The sequence below is a fragment of the Nerophis ophidion genome, linkage group LG03, assembly GCF_033978795.1.
Source record: "Nerophis ophidion isolate RoL-2023_Sa linkage group LG03, RoL_Noph_v1.0, whole genome shotgun sequence".
Classification (NCBI taxonomy): domain Eukaryota; kingdom Metazoa; phylum Chordata; class Actinopteri; order Syngnathiformes; family Syngnathidae; genus Nerophis; species Nerophis ophidion.
In genome coordinates, this window is record NC_084613.1 from 29,432,243 (window position 1) to 29,452,233 (window position 19,991).

General features: G+C 38.8%; 1 protein-coding gene across 1 annotated transcript in view; it reads right to left on the reverse strand.

Annotated features, from left to right (window-relative positions):
- The window catches only part of LOC133549419 (RNA polymerase II elongation factor ELL), a 96,174-nt gene that overhangs the window by 64,816 nt on the left and 11,367 nt on the right, over nucleotides 1–19,991 (reverse strand). Inside the window, exon 2 of the mRNA XM_061894802.1 lies at nucleotides 13,263–13,310. Within this exon, the coding sequence (XP_061750786.1) occupies nucleotides 13,263–13,310 (48 nt within the window). The remainder of the gene's footprint in view (nucleotides 1–13,262; nucleotides 13,311–19,991) is intronic.

The following is a 19,991-nucleotide window of genomic DNA, read 5'->3' on the forward strand; positions in this document are numbered from 1 at the left end:
GCAGATTACACAATATCCGATAATATTATTTATCTCATTCGCGGAAGAGACGAAGAAAATGTCAGCAATCGTCACACATACGTCAGCAATCGTCACACACACGTCAACAAATAAGAATTCGGCGGGGGATGGTCATGGCAGAAGTGCATTGTGGGTCATGGGATGTTAACTGCTATATACTATGTGCTACTACCATAGCTATTAAAATGGATCATTTCAACATTGGCGGTAACTTATAAAAACTGAGAAGGGCTGAACAAAATGGCACCGAAAAGGAAATCATGTACTGCAGATTACAAGCTGGACGTAGTGAAATATGCAGCGGAAAACGACAAGAGGAAGCGACGCATACCTTTGGAGTTGGCAGAGCTGTTTAGAAGCGACATAGAGGAAGAAGATTTCATCGGATTAATCGATTAGGAGTGACAGATTGTTTGGTAAACGTATCGCATGTTTTATATGTTATAGTTATTTGAATGACTCTTACCATAATATGTTACGTTAACATACCAGGCACCTTCTCTGTTGGTTATTTATGCGTCATATAACGTACACTTATTCAGCCTGTTGTTCACTATTCTTTATTTATTTTAAATTGCCTTTCAAATGTCTATTCTTGGTGTTGGATTTTATTGAATAAATTTCCCCCAAAAATGCGACTTATATATGTTTTTTTCCTTCTTTATTATGCATTTTCGGCCGGTGCGAGATATACTCCGGAGCGATTTATAATCCGAAAAATACGGTAATTTTGTGTTGATATTGCTAATCAACCGTCCTGTGTTTCATTATAATTGTGATTTAACTTTTCATCCATCCATCTTTTTTCTACCGCTTGTCCCCTTAGGCTCCGGCGCCCCCCGCGAACCCAATCTCAGCTGTATTGGGGCGGGCGGCGGGATACACCCTAGACAAGTTTGACAAGCAAAATCATACAGTCATCTTAAATATTTTGAAAGTAAACATATTGGTATCAGTACTGCCCCTGTAACTATATGGTATTGGATCAATATCCAAGTTCGGGTATGGCCCATTACTACTACAATTTTAAATGAATGCATGTCATTGGTATCGGCAAATCTTACTTGGATGATGGTATAGGAATTAGCAGCATAAAACTACCAAAAAACTCAATGCCGCCTTGTTGTAAACGGACAGAATGGAATTAAGTTCATTGTGAATCTGTGGAAATATGTCATTCTATTATTTATAGCCAGTTTTAGGAAAATTTTGTCAGGTAAATTGTAAAAAAAAATAAAAAATTCTGAGGTCAAAAAATGTCTTGATGATATCATTTTGTGTTGTGTTTTTTGACAAAGACATGCCCAAATAAATGGCATGGGTGACGTTATTTTGCAAAATGATGTTCAAAATATAAATGCAAATGCAGATTTTTAGATACATAGTTCAGGCAGCTTGACACATGATTTTGAGTTACTCACCAAAGGGTCAAATAAATTCTGCTTCAATTCTAAACCATGCCTTGTCCTTTGTGTCAACCCTACAATGTTCAAAAGACTGTTAGAAACTCACATCTTCAAAACTGCTTTTAAAGGGGACATATTGTATATATTTTTCTACATTAAAAACACTTCCTTGTGGTCTGCATAACATGTAATGGTGTTTCTTTGTTCAAAATGTGCATAGATTAAGTTCTACAGAATTATCTTAAAGCCGCTTTTTAAATGCTGTTTTGTGGGCGGTCTTATTTACGTGGCTCTACTTCGACGGTCATCTCCCCGTCATCTTTGTTGTAATTTTTAGCGCTTACATAGCAAGTCTCCTGACAAATTGAGGTTAGAACCATTTGTTACTTTATATAAGAAATGGCATCAGCGGAGGATGCATGTGCATGTACGAGCCAGCCTGCCCCACAACAAGAGAATAGGGATAAAAAAAGGAATTTATGAACTACCACGTATGGCGGACTCGGGAAAAGTTATTTGCGTAAATCTCGACTATAGATGGATAATCCGCTGACGTCACTAAAGGCAAAAACGCCACCAATGGGACAAATTTCAAACGGCTCGTTTCCCAGGAGTATGAAGGTAGGTAAGAATATTTTACAAATATCTCTGCCATGCCTCCATGGTTTGATTTCAAATTGTCGGGACTTATGCAGGTCCCAAACACACAAAAACAGGTACCAATAGGTAAGAAAAGTTGCCAGAATCGGTCCACTTTAACACATTTGTCCCTATTCTTGTTGATTTTAACCAGTTTTATTATTATACTCTGTGTTTTAATGATTATGATCATGTTTTCTTTTGATTATGTGTGTCCAAGTACTTGTTAAAAGAGACATTTAAATCAAATTAATTGTATATGATTAGTATTTTCAGAAATGTTCATTTCAGACCGCCTCCATTTGATGACCAATGATCACAAAATAGCATTAGACGTGCCTTATGTTTGTTGAGTGTATGTGTTTCATACTAGCACTGTGAGGGTTTTTACTCAATTTATTCTTCCAAAAAACAACAAAAAGGACTTTTTGTGTTTGTTTGGTTTTCTTTTTAATTAAAAACACAAAACAAAAACCTCTGCAATACTCACTTGTCTATGGAACTGTGACATTTGGGTCGCATTGTATATTGTTGTGGGTGTCATGATCCCAATATGGAGAAGGCGTGGGGGTAAAACTGTATTTAATCTTACACAAAAACAAGACGAGTGCAGCTATGCAGTGACGAAAGAACTAAAACAGGCTTCAAAGTAAACTAACAGAAACGCTTGAATAAGAAGTGTGAATACTAACACAATGTCCCGACAAAAGAAAGCAACCACGGCTCAACTTAAATAAACCTTGATTGTTCATTGAAAGCAGGTGTACGGAGTCAGCGCTCAGAGGCAAGGGTAAAGTGAACGCACACAAAGCAGGAAATGCAACCAAAAAAAGAGCTTAACACCAGAACTAAAACACCAAAAACACAAGAAAACACCAACATGTAACAGGTCATGACAGGAACAAGCGACTATTCTAATGTCTGCGTAGATAATCACTATAATCAACTTCCATCCATCCACCCATTTCCTACCGCTTGTCCCTTTCGGGGTGGCGCGGGGAGCTGGAGCCTACAGTATCTCAGTTGCATTTGGGTAGAAGGCGGTATACACCCTGGACAAATTCAAAGACTAGGGACCATTTAGAGTTGCCAATCAACCTATCCCCAGGTGCATGTCTTCGGAGGTGGGAGGAAGTCGAAGTACCCGGATGGAACCCACGCAGTCACGGGGAGAACATGGAAACTCCACACAGAAAGATCCCGAGCCCGGGATTGAACTCAGGACCTTCGTATTGTGAGGCACATGCAGTAACCCTTGTCGCACCGTGCTGACCATTTTATATATATATATATATATATATATATATATATATATACATATGTAGGTGTGGGAAAAAATCACAAGACTACTTCATCTCTACAGAACTGTTTCATGAGGGGTTCCCTCAATCATCAGGAGATTTTTTTTTTTTTTTTTAATGGAAAAAGATTTTAATGGAAAATCTCCTGATGATTGAGGGAACCCCTCATGAAACAGTTCTGTAGAGATGAAGTAGTCTTGTGATTTTCCCCACACCTACATATTGCGCTCTACCACGGTATCGAGCACTATTCTCTGGATAATCCAATCAAGACATATATATATACATATATATATACATAGTATATATATATATATATATATATATATATATATATATATATGTAAATACAGTGTTTCCCACAGGTCAGGCATCTATTTGTGGTGGTGTGGTTTGATTTGGGGGGGAAAAGGCAGCGGCGGCGGTGATGACCAAGAAGAACGCGGAGTTGGAATATAATTACAATATTTATATACATATTTATATAATATTTACATATTTATATAATATGTAACTACAAGCTCCATTCACAGACAGCGTCCCATTGCTTTTATGAGCGGTCGAGCGAGTCAAAAGCCAAAAGAAAAAAAAAATATATATATATATATATTTTTTTTTTTTTATTTGTGGCGGCCGTAATTCTTTCGTGGCGGGCCGCAACAAATAAATGAATGTGTGGGAAACCCTGATATATATATACACATATATATAAATATATATATATGTAAATATATATATGTGTGTATATATATATATATATATATATATATATATATATATATATATATATATATATATATATATATATATATATATATATATATATATATATATGCATTTATATATATATATATATATATATACATATATATAATTAACTTAAAATTTCCCAAAAGCTTATGCTCTGGTATATTTCTCGTGCATGAACCAACTTATTGTGAGCGACGGTTTTCTGAACTTTGACAACACCTAACCACTCATAAACACCGCTCCAGTCATCGTGATGACAGACGGACTGACAAAAAAAAAATCCTCAAACTGTGTGGGATCTCGTGAAGTTCGCTCCTAAAATAAACACAGGCAGTGGGGCTTTAGCTTAACACAACTGGAAGAATAGATCGGCGTGTGCCCTTTCAAGGAACGTGCGACACTTCTCCCCTCTTGCTGGGATTCCGCTGTGGCAGGACCGCTTTAAAACCGCATTCCTGCAATTGTTATTGTAATTAGCCTAAAGATGGTAGGGGGAGGGGTTAAAAATGACAAGTGTATGCACACGTATGCCACACTGTGCAAAAAGGCTGATTGGCGGTTTGCGGCTAAGCAATGCAACGGCAGGCAGGAGGGGGGTCGAGAAAGGCGTGTGTGCGTGTATGTGCTGTGTGGACCCCCATGGTGAAATGGCACAATAATCAAGAGGGCGGGTGGGGGTGGGGTTGGGAGATGTTAGTTATTGAGCACCCCAACACACACAGAATTGTCATCAGAATGTATCTAAGGCCATGTCTACACTGAGTCGTTTAACCCCTTAAATCAGTGGTCCCCAACCACCGGGCAGCACAAGAAATAAAAAATAAAAATAAAAAAAAAAGTTTTTTTATTTTTTTTCAAAGTTAAATCAACATTAAAAAAAACAATATATACATTATATATAAATATAGATCAATACAGTCTGCAGGGATACAGTCCGTAAGCACACATGATTGTATTTCTTTATGAAAAAAAATAAATAAATAAAATTAAAAAAAAAAAAAACGTCCGTGGGACAAATGTTCAAGTGTTGACCGGTCCACAGCTACAAAAAAGTTGGGGACCACTGCCTTAAATGAATAATTATTTAGCCTAAGCCCCGTTTCAGCCACACTAAACCATCGTTTAAGGTCCCCCTCCTCGGACACATTTTTACACAGGTAAGCCAGCCGTGTAATTCTTGAATCTCTGGCACTTAGCTTTGTATGGACTCATTGATCGTTTACAAAGTGAGTTCGGAGTAGAAGTGACACCAGAAAGACCACGCTCCACAAAGGAAGAGACATCAGAAAGAACACGCCATAGTCAGCTTCATAACAAAGATAGAGGCGGATCATCCAGACATGTCCGTGTTTCTCCCTCTTCTATACCGGGGCGGTATAGCTCGGTTGGTAGAGTGGCCTTTCCAGCAACTTGAGGGTTGCAGGTTCGATTCCCGCTTCCGCCATCCTAGTCACTGCCGTTGTGTCCTTGGGCAAGACACTTTACCCACCTGCTCCCAGTGCCACCCACACTGGTTTAAATGTAACTGAGATATTGGGTTTCACAATGTAAAGCGCTTTGAGTTACTAGAGAAAAGCGCTATATAAATATAATTCACTTCACTTCACTTCTACATGTGCAGATCAGTGACGTGCTGTCAGGGGAGGCAAGTGAGGCAGTGCCTCACCTGCCACCAGGTGGCTTAACCATGAGATGTTCCAAAACAAAGTAATAAAATAAAATATGTTTTAATATTTATCTTTTGGTTTATGCTTTCTATGTGATTTTGGTGTGGTTTCTGTATATTTTGATCATTTTCATGGTCAAAATTGCGGAAATTCTGTTTCCTGATCAAAACAATGCAGCAGACGAGAAGTGAGGCAGGCACAAGCGGTGCCTCCACGGCTACACACAGTGTGTATTGGGCGTGAGCGTGCGAGGGGGCGCATGCTTGTTGCCACTGGGAAAAGGCAGGTCATGAGGCAGCAAGTACATCTGCCTCAAGGTTGGGGGCGATACATTGTCAACTTGAAGTTCAAAGCCTCAGCAGTACTCTGACTCACCACACTGGAAGAAGTGAGGGCGCTCAAGCTAGCAGACACAGGTCTCTCCAGCAGAAGCCAGTCTTTTTTTCTTTTCTTTTCTTTTAACTGTATTTATAACAAACAAGGCATTTTTATTAGAGTAAGCCAGCGGTTGTGGGTGTTTTTTGGCTAAATAATTATTGGTTTAAGGGGTTAAACGACTTAGTGTAGACATGGCCTTAAGAGTACCACTCAATTCCCCTCAGCCTGATTGCTGCTGCCTTTGAGTCACAGCTGCAAACATACAAAGACGTGTACACATCTGCAAATCAGAGATCAAACAGTATTTACATAGAATGTAATGTCACGGTATAATGTACGTCTCCTGTACCATCTACCATCAATAATTGTGTTGAATAATCAAGCAACTTGACAGAAATGGAGTGCACTCCTTGGCTGCAACCAGCAGAACAGTAGATTCAGTTTTAACTAGCTGGCAACTGTTATGGTTTTTACTTATTGGGAAAATGCATATATATCTAAAGCAGAACAATATAATGTCAGCTATAGGAAGTTGAGCAACCATGCAGTATAGTTCTGATCAATAAGATCAGTATTGAAACAGGAATTCAGAACATTGAGGGAAATTCTCACATTACGTTATAAATATATTAGAAAATGTTTTTTTCTTATTTTTGCCATTTTGAAGTAAAATACTATAGTGTCTTAAAGCTGGACTCTATAGATGTATACATGCAGACCAGCATACGGCACTAACGATTTCTACTCAAGTAAGTCAAGGCTTTTCTTACTGTCACTCACACAACAGCAACAGCACAAGCCGGTGACCTAGGCAGAAAAGTGTCTCGAATATTGATAGCAAAAGAGCAACAGAACAGAAGAGGAGTTATGATGCTAATTTAAAACAAGGGTTCTTAACCTTTTTTACCTCTGGGCTCAACTTTTCCAACTACTTAAATGTTAACACTGAGTTAGCTACCTTACTCTTGATTTTGATTGTTTTCAATAATTATATCTAACCTGTTATTAAAGATTATTTTTTTGATTTGCACTCACCCCTTAGGCTGATTACAAAAATAAATATTAACCAAAAAATACTGTGTAAGAAGGAACTCATAAATAACTGATGAAAAATACATGTGCTAAAAATTCACTAAATTTTTAATGAATATGATTAATTAAACTGTCAATGCAAATAAAGTTCAAATGAAAATAGAGTTTCACCACTTTAGTCATAATTTTTGCGCTTAACAAACTTGTCTATGACTTTAGCTTTGAATTCTATTGATTGGTTGAGATTGTTATTACTGCTACAAGTGAAACGTGTATTACAACTGAGTACCATACAGACCACAGCTGAGAAACAAATGTTTTTTGTGGTTCTCTAGGGGGCACTTGCAGCCCAACATTGGTCCCGGCCTTATGTTTAGTTCAGTTCAATTCAGTTTATTTATTTATATAACACATTTAAAAACAAGCCCAGTTGGCCAAAGTGCTATACAGACATAGGAAAAGAGGCACATAGTGTCACGTTTATTGGTAACACGGAAGGATAAATTAAATACAGGATTATGATATATCTTCAAAGAAGTGCAGAAGAGATCACCAAAAATACTAACATGTAATAAAAACAAGAAAAAATTATAAAACGAGAAATAAAAACAACCAAGATATTCTGTCTAAGTGGATTTGAACGCCAGGGAATAAAATATGTTTTTAACCTAGATTTAAATTGGCTCAGAGACTGGGAGGATCTAATAGATAATGGAAGGTCGTTCCACAGTCTGGTCCCAGCCACTGAGAATCTCCTCTGGTTTTTAGCCTAGTTTTTGGTGACAGCCAGAAGGAGCTGGTCTGAAGACCTCAGGGTCTTGCTGGGACAACAAGGCTGCAGCAGCTCAATAAGATACACTGAGAAGCCCTGACCTAAGCATTTAAAAACAATAAGTACAATTTAAAATGAACTCTAAAAGTAACTGGGAGTCAATGAAGGGGTAAGAAACAGTGAATTAAAAATAAAGGGTTAAAAAATTGTTGCAGAGTTGCAACCTACTAGTTCTATCTTTTTTGTCTTATTCTATTCAGTGTTGTCTTATGTTCAGGTCTGTAGTTTAATGAATATTATTAGTTAAGGTCAAACTTAAAGTAACACAATGAAGGCACAGTTGATACAAAAGTACTACAGAGGTGTTCAAAGTGTGTCCTAGGGGTCTTTTGTGTCCCCGCAACATTTTGGGCTTGTGTTACAACTGTATGTTAAAAAAAATAAATAAAAAAATAAATAAAAAAATAAATAAATTACTGCAAAAATAGGAAAATAGTTCTTCATAGGAAAAAGCTGAAATGTTGATTAAAGATGGTGCATAATAACTGTTGGACAGATAATGGGCCGATATGAGGAATTGTGATGTCATACCTATAGATCTGATGACATTGAAAATCAGCTTAGATCAGTGGTTCTCAACCTTTTTTCAGTGATGTACCCCCTGTGAACATTTTTTTAATTCAAGTACCCCCTAATCAGAGCAATGCATTTTTGGTTGAAAAAAGAGATAAGGAAGTAAAATACAGCACTACGTCATCAGTTTCTGATTGATTAAATTTTATAACAGTGCATAATATCGCTCATTTGTAGGTCTTTCTTGAACTATTTGAAAAAAAATACAAAAATAACTAAAAACTTGTTGAAAAATAAACAAGTGATTCAATTACAAATTAAGATTTCTACACATAGAAGTAATCATCAACTTAAAGTGCCCTCTTTTGGGATTAAAATAGAGATCCATCTGGATTCATGAACTTAATTGTAAACATTTCTTCACGAAAAAATACATTTTTAACATCAATATTTATGGAACATGTCCATAAAAAATCTAGCTGTCAACACTGAAAATTGCATTGTTGCATTTCTTTTCACAGTTTATGAACTTACGTTCATATTTTGTTGAAGTATTATTCAATAGATGTATTTATAAAGGATTTTTGAATTGTTGCTATTTTTAGAATATTAAAAAAAAAATGTCACGTACTCCTTGGCATACCTCCAAGTACCCCCACGGGTACGTGTACCCCTATTTGAGAACCACTGGCTTAGATAACCAAAAACAAACTGCTCCAATGTGGTCAGATAACCCGTACGGTACCCTAGGTGGGTGACAGTGGGCTCATGCTGTAAACGGCCTGTGCCCACGCTCACTATAAACAAACATGGTGTCTATTGTGTGAGACTTCTTAACTATTTCAGAGGAAGATATTTTTGTGCTATTTGAAGCAAATGTTCTGCAAACATTCCGTGAGGAGGGGAAAACATAGAGCTTCAAACCTTATAAGCCACCTAAAACGCCACATTCTTCATGACAAAGGCTTATTCTTTGCTGGGAAACACACCGTAATTTATACACTACTGCCACCGAACATCTTAAAATTGCAAAGGTATGCAACGTCTACTATGAAATACTTGCAAATGATTTTTTTGTTTAAAAAATTTGGGCTGTCAATATTAATGAGTTAACCAATGGGATTAATCACAAATTAACGCATTAATCATGAAAACAATTACATTAATCACGCAGTTTATTTTTGACCATACAAGCTCTTTTCACCTTGGTCGCTTTATGGTCAGTGATCAGATCAATGCATACATCAGTACAACACTGAGTGAAGGGAATCCAAAGTGTGTACTTGCTGGCAAATTTTACCCCAAAATACAGCCTAAATAAACTTTAGATAAAACTGTTGAAGAGTTTTGTGAGAATGAATGACACGCATTCAAGTAAAACGTTAAAAAACATTTCTGAATGACATTCTGACTATAAAATTGCATTTGTGTACTAGTGGTGTAACGGTACGTGTATTTGTATTGAATCGTTTCGGTACGGGGGTTTCGGTTCGGTACAAGGGTGTATCAAACGAGTTTGTAAACTAAAGTCTAAACAAGCTGCTCTGCAGCTGCCTCTGTCTGGGCAATGAGCACCCAGCATTGTCCAGCCCACACAACCATCTGATTGGTTACATACAAAGCTAATCAGCAGTAAGTATTCAGAGCAATGTAACAGCCAATCAGAAGGGCGTATTCAGAGCGCATGGAGTGAGTACTTCGGCGTCGAGATGAGCAGATATGTGTTTAGCAGGTGAGCAGCTGACATCGTACACTCCCCAAATGATAAAAAACACTTCCCAGTCACAACTATTACAAACATCACTATGAGCCCGTTGACCTTCTAGAAACTTAAACTGCAGCTCAGCTCTCTAATAGTTCTGGGTTGAGGTGAAGGCTAATTAGCTTTTAGCATTACGTTAGCTCATTTTGCTGTGTGCGTGTGCGTGTGTGTATAACAAAAGTCAACTACAGGCTTCCCAAATGCTGTGATAAATTAAGCGCGATGAGTTGACTTGTAACTGTTTAATGTTGCACTTTTTATATGTAGAAGAAAGGTTTTGTCATTTTATTTAATCAAAGCAACAATTTGAGGCAGTTTAATGTGGATTAACGTGGGTAGAATTATTATAGTGTTTCCAATGTTAAAAGGACAAAGCCATTGTTTACAAATTTGGTAAATAAATAACCAAAAAATGTATATTTTGTTGTTTTCTTACTTTACCGAAAATGAACCGAACCGTGACCTCTAAACCGAGGTACGTACCGAACCGAAATTTTTGTGTACCGTTACACCCCTATTGTGTACACATTTTGGGGGTTTTTCTTAGGCTACTTTCAAATTTGCAATATAGAAATCCGCTGTGATTAAGCATGATTAACTAAAATTCTAAAGTGTGATAAATCGAATTATAAAGTGTGATAAATCGAATTAAAACGATAATTTGACAGCCTTATTTTTTTTATATATATATTTTTAATAAGAAAACAAGATATAGCAACTGAACAGCACAGTTACCAAAATCGGCTCATTTTTAATGTCACATTAAAAACATTTTTTTAATATATATACACATTAATACAATGTTTAAATGTGTGTGTATATATATATATATATATATATAAATATACATTAATACAATGTTTAAATGTGTGTGTGTGTAAATATATATATATATATATATATATATAAATATACATTAATACAATGTTTAAATGTGTGTGTGTGTAAATATATATATATATATATATATATATATAAATATATATATGTATGTATATATACACATTAATACAATGTTTATATATATTTTAATATATATATATATATATATATATACATACAGTATATACATGTATACATACATATATATACATACACATACAGTCTATACACGCACACACACATGCGCACACACACACACACACACACATGCACACACACAAACAGTTTTGTTTTTAAGCCTACAAAATTTAAAAAATCCAACAAAAATATCAAAGTAGCTTCGCCACATTCTTTTTCAGTATGCGAGCCTCAATGGAAAAAGTCTGGACAGTCCTGTTATACGAGATAGCTCGTCCCAATTGCGAGCTCGCACTGAGAGGGAATCCTCATCAGGCTGTGAAATTCCTGGCCATGGGAACGCAGAGCCGCTCTGAATATATTCCTTAATCCCCCAGTGACGATTTCAAAGTCCACAATTTCCTTTCAAACGTTGAGCTCCTTGCGTGGTTTTGACTCTCATTTCGGTTTCATTGCATCACCTTTTTTTCTGCCCCATTTCCACATGTAGGTTATTGATCAGTTCGGGCTGTGTTTATGCAATCATTTGTAAGGCGCCATCGTACTCACTCCAGCAGTGTGGTAGTAAACAGACGCTCGCATGGCCAGATCACAAGCGTGGTGTACACTTGACAATAATTAGGCTAAATGCCGCAGGGTCAGCAAGAGAAAGAGGCCCACTAAAAAACCACAGCATTCTAGTTCTCCATAGGCGCCTGGGCCCCTGATACCACAGGGCCCTGGATGGATGCCAGAACAGTGATTTGAAGAATTCCTTTGGTTTTTAGCGGGCTATGAATGTGCCCCTTTTTAAAGGGAAGCGTGACAAGCAGCGATGAGGACAAAGATCACAAACTTCTCTCGTGCTCCTCGTGACCTATTGAACCTTTTCGGAAAAGCTGGATACAACTAGTCATTTGGGATGAGGGTTTGCCAAGCATCCAACCTGCAGACACAGATACTGCTTATCCCCTTGCTGTGTTGTATGCCAGACTACCATGTTCACCAACAACCTCCCCCAACGCTAACGGCTTAATCTGGCCTCCCCCCCACCAATGGAGACAGCTCTCTCATTAACGCCCAATCGTCCAGCTATGGGAGTCTCGTCGAAGGGAGGGAGGGAGTCTAGTTCTTGGATTTCTAGAAAGCAATTTGAATATGTAATGCGCCAGTTGAGATATAATCACTAAATCCTATTCAATGATGAAAACGCACTTCACATGTTCTCACTTAACATACAAGCACCATATGCTAATTAGCTGCTCCTTTTATGTTTACATGTATTTATAGGCGTTCGGATATTCTTTTTTGCACGCTTCCAGAGAAAAATTCTGTCGTACTTGCACAATTACTGTAAATCGGAGCTTTCATGTCTGTACACAGACAACAGGCATGGAGGCATGGGGCTCCCTGGGGTTCGCCGCCTCCCTACCCCCCTTCCCGAACAAAGCCTCCCCAGTTGCAGGTCTGACCCAGTAACCTGGCGAGCAGCCTGGGGGTATAGTGTACCCTGTTTTTGACCCGTGGGAGCGCCCACGACCAGTATTTGTGTACACAGCAAAGTCACTTTCGTCCGAGCAATCGGCTCTTGTGGGGATTAGAGAGACTTCTTTTAGACGGGGGACGAGTGTGAGATAAATGTAAAGCAGCCAGGCAAGCCGCGCTGTGGGAGGATCTTTCTTTCTTGCTACTCCTTCATATGAATGCCCTCTACCAAGATATGTGTCGGAGTACTAAACTCTCTCGCTGGCAACTTTATCAGTGGCTTCACGCTTTAGACAATTGCAAATGTGACTTAAAAACGCACCGACATCTGGTGAGTCACAAGCCTGACCTCAGTTTGCACAAGCGAGGGCATCTAGGGTGCTTCAGAGCGGTCACAAGTGGGCTTTCATGGCAAACCAGAAGCAATTAGTGCATTCAATTTCTGATGCATTAGAGACTGAATGCAACTGGACTCACCCCCTGGCTTTCCTTGAAGCAAATGGACGGCCGATTGGGTAGTGATGCCTATGGGGGAGAAGAAACCACTGGTTTAGTGATGGAGCCATTGAAAACTATGTAAATCCAATCATTACATAGCAGACACCCAAAAATTTCAAAACAAAACACTTTTTATGAACAATAGTTATGTTTTTACAAGCATGAAACAATGCAGAATGCATGTACCGCATTTTTCGGATTATAAATCGCTCCGGAGTATATGTCGCACTGGCCGAAAATGCATAATAAAGAAGAAAAAAAATATTTATACGTCGCACTGGAGTATAAATAGCATTTTTGGGGGAAATTTATTTGATAAAATCCAACACCAAGAATAGACATTTGAAAGGCAATTCAAAATAATTAAAGAATAATGAACAACAGGCTGAATAACCAACGCATAAATAACCAACTGAGAAAGTGCCTGCTATGTTAACGTAACATATTATGGTAAGAGTCATTAAAATAACTACAACATACAGAACATGCTATACGTTTACCAAACAATCTGTCACTCCTAATCGATAAATCCGATGAAATCTTCTTCCTCGATATCGCTTCTAAACAACTCTGCCAACTCCAACACTTCTCTTGTCGTTTTCCGCTGCATATTTCACTACGTCCAGCTTGTAATCTGCAGTACATGATTTCCTTTTCGGTGCCATTTTTGTTCAGCCCTTCTCAGTTTTTATAAGTTACCGCCAATGTTGAAATTATCCATTTTAATAGCTACGGCAGTAGCATATATCATATAGCAGTTAGCATCCCATGACCCACAAAGCACTTCTGCCATGACCCTACCCTGCTGAATTCTTATTGGTTGACGTGTGTGTGACGATTGCTGACATTTTCTTCGTCTGTTCCGCGAATGACATAAATAATATTATTTGATATTGTGTAATCTGCAGTACATGATTTCCTTTTCGGTGCCATTTTTGTTCAGATTTCTCAGTTTTTATAAGTTACCGCCAATGTTGAAATTATCCATTTTAATAGCTACGGCAGTAGCATATATCATATAGCAGTTAGCATCCCATGACCCACAAAGCACTTCTGCCATGACCCTACCCCGCTGAATTCTTATTGGTTGACGTGTGTGTGACGATTGCTGACATTTTCTTCGTCTGTTCCGCGAATGACATAAATAATATTATTTGATATTGTGTAATCTGCAGTACATGATTTCCTTTTCGGTGCCATTTATGTTCAGCCCTTCTCAATTTTTATAAGTTACCGCCAACGATGAAATTATCCATTTTAATAGCTACGGCTGTAGCATATAGCATATAGCAGTTAGCATTCCATGACCCACAATGCACTTCTGCCATGACCTTACCTCGCCGAATTGTTATTGGTTGACGTGTGTGTGACGATTGCTGACGTGTGTGTGACGATTGCTGACATTTTCTTCATCTCTTCCGCGAATGAGATAAATAATATTATTTGATATTTTACGATAATGTGTTAAAAATTTCACACATAAGTCGCTCCGGAGTATATGTCGCACCCCCGGCCAAACTATGAAAAAAACTCCGACTTATAGTCCAAAAAATACGGTAAATGATGCAATAAATGGATAAAGTTTGCGACAGGGTCCTCTACGACCACCACCAAACCGTCATTCACATTCATACACCAGTGTAAGTGGCATTAAAGTGTCTTGGCCCTATGACACAACAGTAGTAACTAGGACGGCGGAAGCTGGATTCATATCAGAAATCCTAAAGTTTCTGGACAACCACTGGACACCATCTGAGCCGTGGTGCCCAAATTAGTGACGATGTTGCAAAGTACTAAGTTTGTCTGATTCTTCCAAATAACTTGGCACAAAAGAAGAATTATACAACCCAGGAAAACACTTAATTTGATCGTATTTGACTTGTGAAAAGTCGGACTAACACACCAGATGTATCAAATGCCAAAGAGGATTATTTGTTTAACGCATGCTCTAGTCTTAACGTGTGGCATTTAACCCGGAAGCAGATCCCGTTCTACAAAAATATAGGCGACAATTGGAGGTGACTGTATTTCCGGAGATGTTACTGACGCCTCGTCCTGCTAACGTCCGCTCAAAGAATACTGGTAGTGGTCAAGCTAGCTCTGCTTTCAATGGGTACTTGGCGCCATTTAGCCTTTGTCAAATTAAAAGTTCCCTATGCTCATGTGATTTCGGCTGTACGAACCGTTCTAATAGTGGAAAGGATAAACGTTTCCTCAGAGTTCCTCAAGAAGTAATTAAAAAACAACAAGAAAAGCATCTCATACTCCAGTCCTAAGGAGCAGAGTTGAAGAATGCATTAGTTTGCAGTGATCACTTTGTTAAAGGTTTGTTTGATATACTTTTAACGGTTATTATTTCCCATTTAAGAAAAAGAGTCAAGCTTTTATCAAAGGCAACAATCTTAAATTAAGCTTTCAGCACATACACAATTTTGACATCTATAGTTATATTTAGAGAAACAGGGGGAAAAATAAGATACTCCTAAACGGTCCGTACAACAGCAACAAAGACCCGCAGCTTTGACGCAAAGTTAAATCATGAAATGCAACCTTACCCAAGCAAAACCCATGCATATTTATCCGGGAGAGTCTTGATACTAATTTTCTCGGCCCAGCGACACACAAAGAAGTTGTAGACCTCCATGCTTTTCCAAGTTTCCATCAGTTTTGTCATGTAGATCAGCGTCTGGAGCACAATTTTTTGGTATGTCTGGCGACGCGATGGACGTAATCCTAGATATCACTCTACAATTCTTTTTTTTAATTAAGTATAGGGATCTAGTCCTTTGCATAGTTTGAGTTTTTGCTCATATCGGATTTTTGCAGGAAGATTTAAGCCTCATTTATACTTGTGCCATCTTCAGTTGTTCGACTACCACTGGTTTTCACTTACAGGAAGAAGTCACGTATCGGACTATTAGCAATACTTGATTAACAATTGAAAAAAACTGAGTATCCGTCGCCATCATGTCTCCGCCTCGTTGCTACCACCACAGCCTGGGGCACAATAGACTACAGACTGTGGTGACGTAGGCCGGCTTCGTCGCGTAAAGAAGCCTACAACTTTTGGTTGTGTTTTCCGCTCCATTTGCTGAATGGCGATATACGATATATATCTTGATATTTTTTCCCTATAATGACTTACAAAGTCAAATTAATGACTTACTGTAAGTAAGCATTTGCAATAAGCATTTGAAAAAAATTATTAAAAGGAAGGCCACATGCTGACATATGCTCAACTCCATCCATCCATCCATCCATCCATCCATCCATTTTCTACTACTTGTCCCTTTTGGGGTCTCTGCTTAATTTATTACAGCATTTGGAAAGCCTGTAGATGATGTTATATTTTTATCAACATGTGATAGCAGGGACCCTGCCCTTCAAAACTAGGCTGCTACATTACTAATGATTAATGTAACTATAGCTGAAAAAATAGTACAATAGCAATAGCAGAGACTATTCATCTCTGAACACCATGGAGTTCATGTAGGCTTTATGACATAGTTACATTATTGTATCAACTATCAGAGAAAGAAACTCTTCATTTAACACAATGCCCTTTTTTGCTTCTTCAACACAGCTCAATCAACACAGAAAAAGGTAAGTCAATAATGCTTGTCTTTCTCTCAGACAGACAGGTCTTTGCGGTCCATAACACACACACACACACGCACACACACCGCACAGTGAGCTAACGTTACGCTAATAGCTGATTCGCCTTCACCTCAAGGACTGCGAGGGAGCTGAGCTGCCGCTTGTTTCTAAAACGTAGACGGGCTCATAGTGATGTTTCTGCTCACTCCACTTTACATGCGCTCTGAATACGCACTGCTGATTGGCTTTCATACGCACTGCTGATTGGCTGTTACCGCTCTGCGTGTAACCAATCAGATGGTTCTGTGGATGGGACAATGCTGGGTGCTCAGAGACATACTGACAGAGGCAGACGCAGAACTAAGCAGAGCAGCTTGTTAAGAATTTTTTTTTTTTTTTTGTTAAGACATCAGTTTAGGCGACGGCTCTTTGTTGTTAAGGCCGCGTTAACAACAAAGCGCTGCGGGAAACCCAGGAAGAGAATGAAGCAAGTTGTGTATATTACAAGACAAATAAGTATACACAATTTTCTTCACACTGCATAGGTGCGCTCCAAACTGATTAGCAATAACTTTGTATTTAGCAGAACTGCCAAGCTTGAACACAATAGAAACCCTCATTTAAAGCGATGTCAGGGCATAAATAGTGTTTTCCTTCAGACTTAAAACTCATTTGATCAATCTACAAGGTTTGCTGAATGAATCTCAAGGCATTTGAACGTTTCTTTCCATTCTCTGTTTGAAAATTCCTTAATAAGAACTCTCTCCCACCATTCTTTCTTTGCTTCGGACCCGTATCCAGCAACTCTGATGCCGTCATTGTAGTAGCATCACGTTTTTGGTGCGATATAAGATCGTTTCATGATGCTGTCTGCTATTTAACATCAGCATAGCCATTCAAGGTGTAATATTTCTGATCTTTGCCAATATCACAGCAGACAGCAGACATCAGGTACAAGAACTGGGCTCTTGACTCGCCCATGTCTGTAATTATAAAGAGCGACTTGTGAGGAGCCAAATGGATGTCTTGTTTTGGTGTGACGTCATAAGTTAACCTGCAAAGCTATACATGTATCCATGCTAAAAGGAAATAAGCGCCCCCCTGTGTACGGAAGGCACACAGCCTATGACCAATAGACGCATTAGAGAGAGTGTATGAACACTGGGACTTCATATGTGTGTGAAACTACAAAAAAAACGATTGAAGAAATCAGACTAATTTAGTGCATGGAAATTTAGTCACCGTTTCTCACATTATTTATCAACAGGATGGAACTCGTTTTGTATCCGAGAACGCAAGGACAGCGAATGTGTGCCCTCATACGACTGATGCAATCGCACGCTTGCTGGAGACGGCTCACACGGCAACACGCAGCCTGGTCGCCCCTCCTCCCTTCATATCAGCAGAGAATTGTCAACGATTTATTTCAGACATATTCCAAACATACAATGCACAACACAAGTGATGTATTTTGTTTACAAAATGTCCATGCATACCCGAAAAGGAGTAGGAAAAAGCTCATTGAATCCTACTATTTATGTAAAAATACTGTATTTTTGGGACCATATGGCGCATCGAATTATAACGCGCACTGCTAATGAGCATCTCTATTCAGGTCTATTTTCATACAAAAACTGCCCTGGAATATGAAGCACATTGAAGGGGGCATAGTATGTTTTTTTTAAACACTTCCTTGTGGTCTACATGTTATGGAATGGTGGTTCTTTGATGAAAATGTTGCATGGATTATTTTCGAGTGACCATCTTCAAAACTCTTTCTGAGCCTCTCTTCAGAATGTACTATTTTTTGGGCAGTCTTATTTACATGGATCCACTTTGACAGCGCCATCTCTCGGTCATCTTTGTTGTACCCGTAATTTTTAGCGCTTCCACGTCTACTGACAGATATAAGTTAGAACTGCATGTTGTTTTTTATTAAAAAGGGCAACAGCGGATGATGAATGCCCCATAACAAGAGGATAGAGGAAAAATAAGAAGTCTATTTAGTACCTCATTGCACTGAAATGGCACACCTGCGCAAGACACTTTGGGTTAACCTTTACCATATATGGATAAGCCATCTACTGGTCAAACCAATCATTACACCATGTCCAAAATCAAATTGCTTCGAGGTCGGTAAGCACAACCAGAATGAACACCTACACACGGTGCATCGTGTTCTAAAGCGCACTGTCAATTTTTGACAAAATTACAGGATTTTATGTTTGCCTTATAGCCTGAAAAATACGGTATAAGGTGGAACTACAGTGGAACAGGGGTTAGTGCATGTGCCTCACAATACGAAGGTCCTGAGTAGTCCTGGGTTCAATCCTAGACTCGGGCTCTTTCTGTGTGTAGTTTGCATGTTCTCCCCATGACTGCGCGGGTTCCCTCCGAGTACTCCGGCTTCCTCCCACCGCCAAAGACATGCACCTGGGGATAGGTTGATTGGAAACACTAAATTGGCCCTAGTGTGTGAATGTTGTCTGTCTATCTGTTTTGGCCCTCTGATGAGGTGGCGACTTGTCCAGGGTGTACGCCGCCTTCCGCCCGAATGCAGCTGAGATAGGCTCCAGCAACCCCCACACCCCAAAAGGGACAAGTGGTAAAAAAATGGATGGAAGGTGGAACTAATCTTTGAGGCAATCTGATCATGACAAGTTTAAAGTGACTGACCACAACCAGCGATTGTAGCTTTTTTGGCGTGAGCAAATTCCATCTCTGCCATCAAAATGATAGTGCAAGACCAGGTTCTATACAAAACTATGAAAGACAGTCAGTAAGCGGGATTAATATTTGTGATTGTCCGTCAATATTTAGCATAGCAGTGTGGTTCGTGCAGTTACACACTCAAGCTCTCAAAGACTTTGACTACGTAACGTTATTTGGCACTGTGGTGCTTTATTTTGAGGCCGCACACAGTTAAAAAAACACAAAGATTGAGTCACCAATGTGTGTTTAATCGCACTAAAACCGAGACATTTACGGTAAAGTTTTTGCCTACACCCGAGTAATATCACAAACGTATGAAAACCAAGATACCCCTGTGCAAGCTCTGACTAGTCGTGACTGGGATAGCTAACAAAAAATAACAGACGAAAAAGACCATTC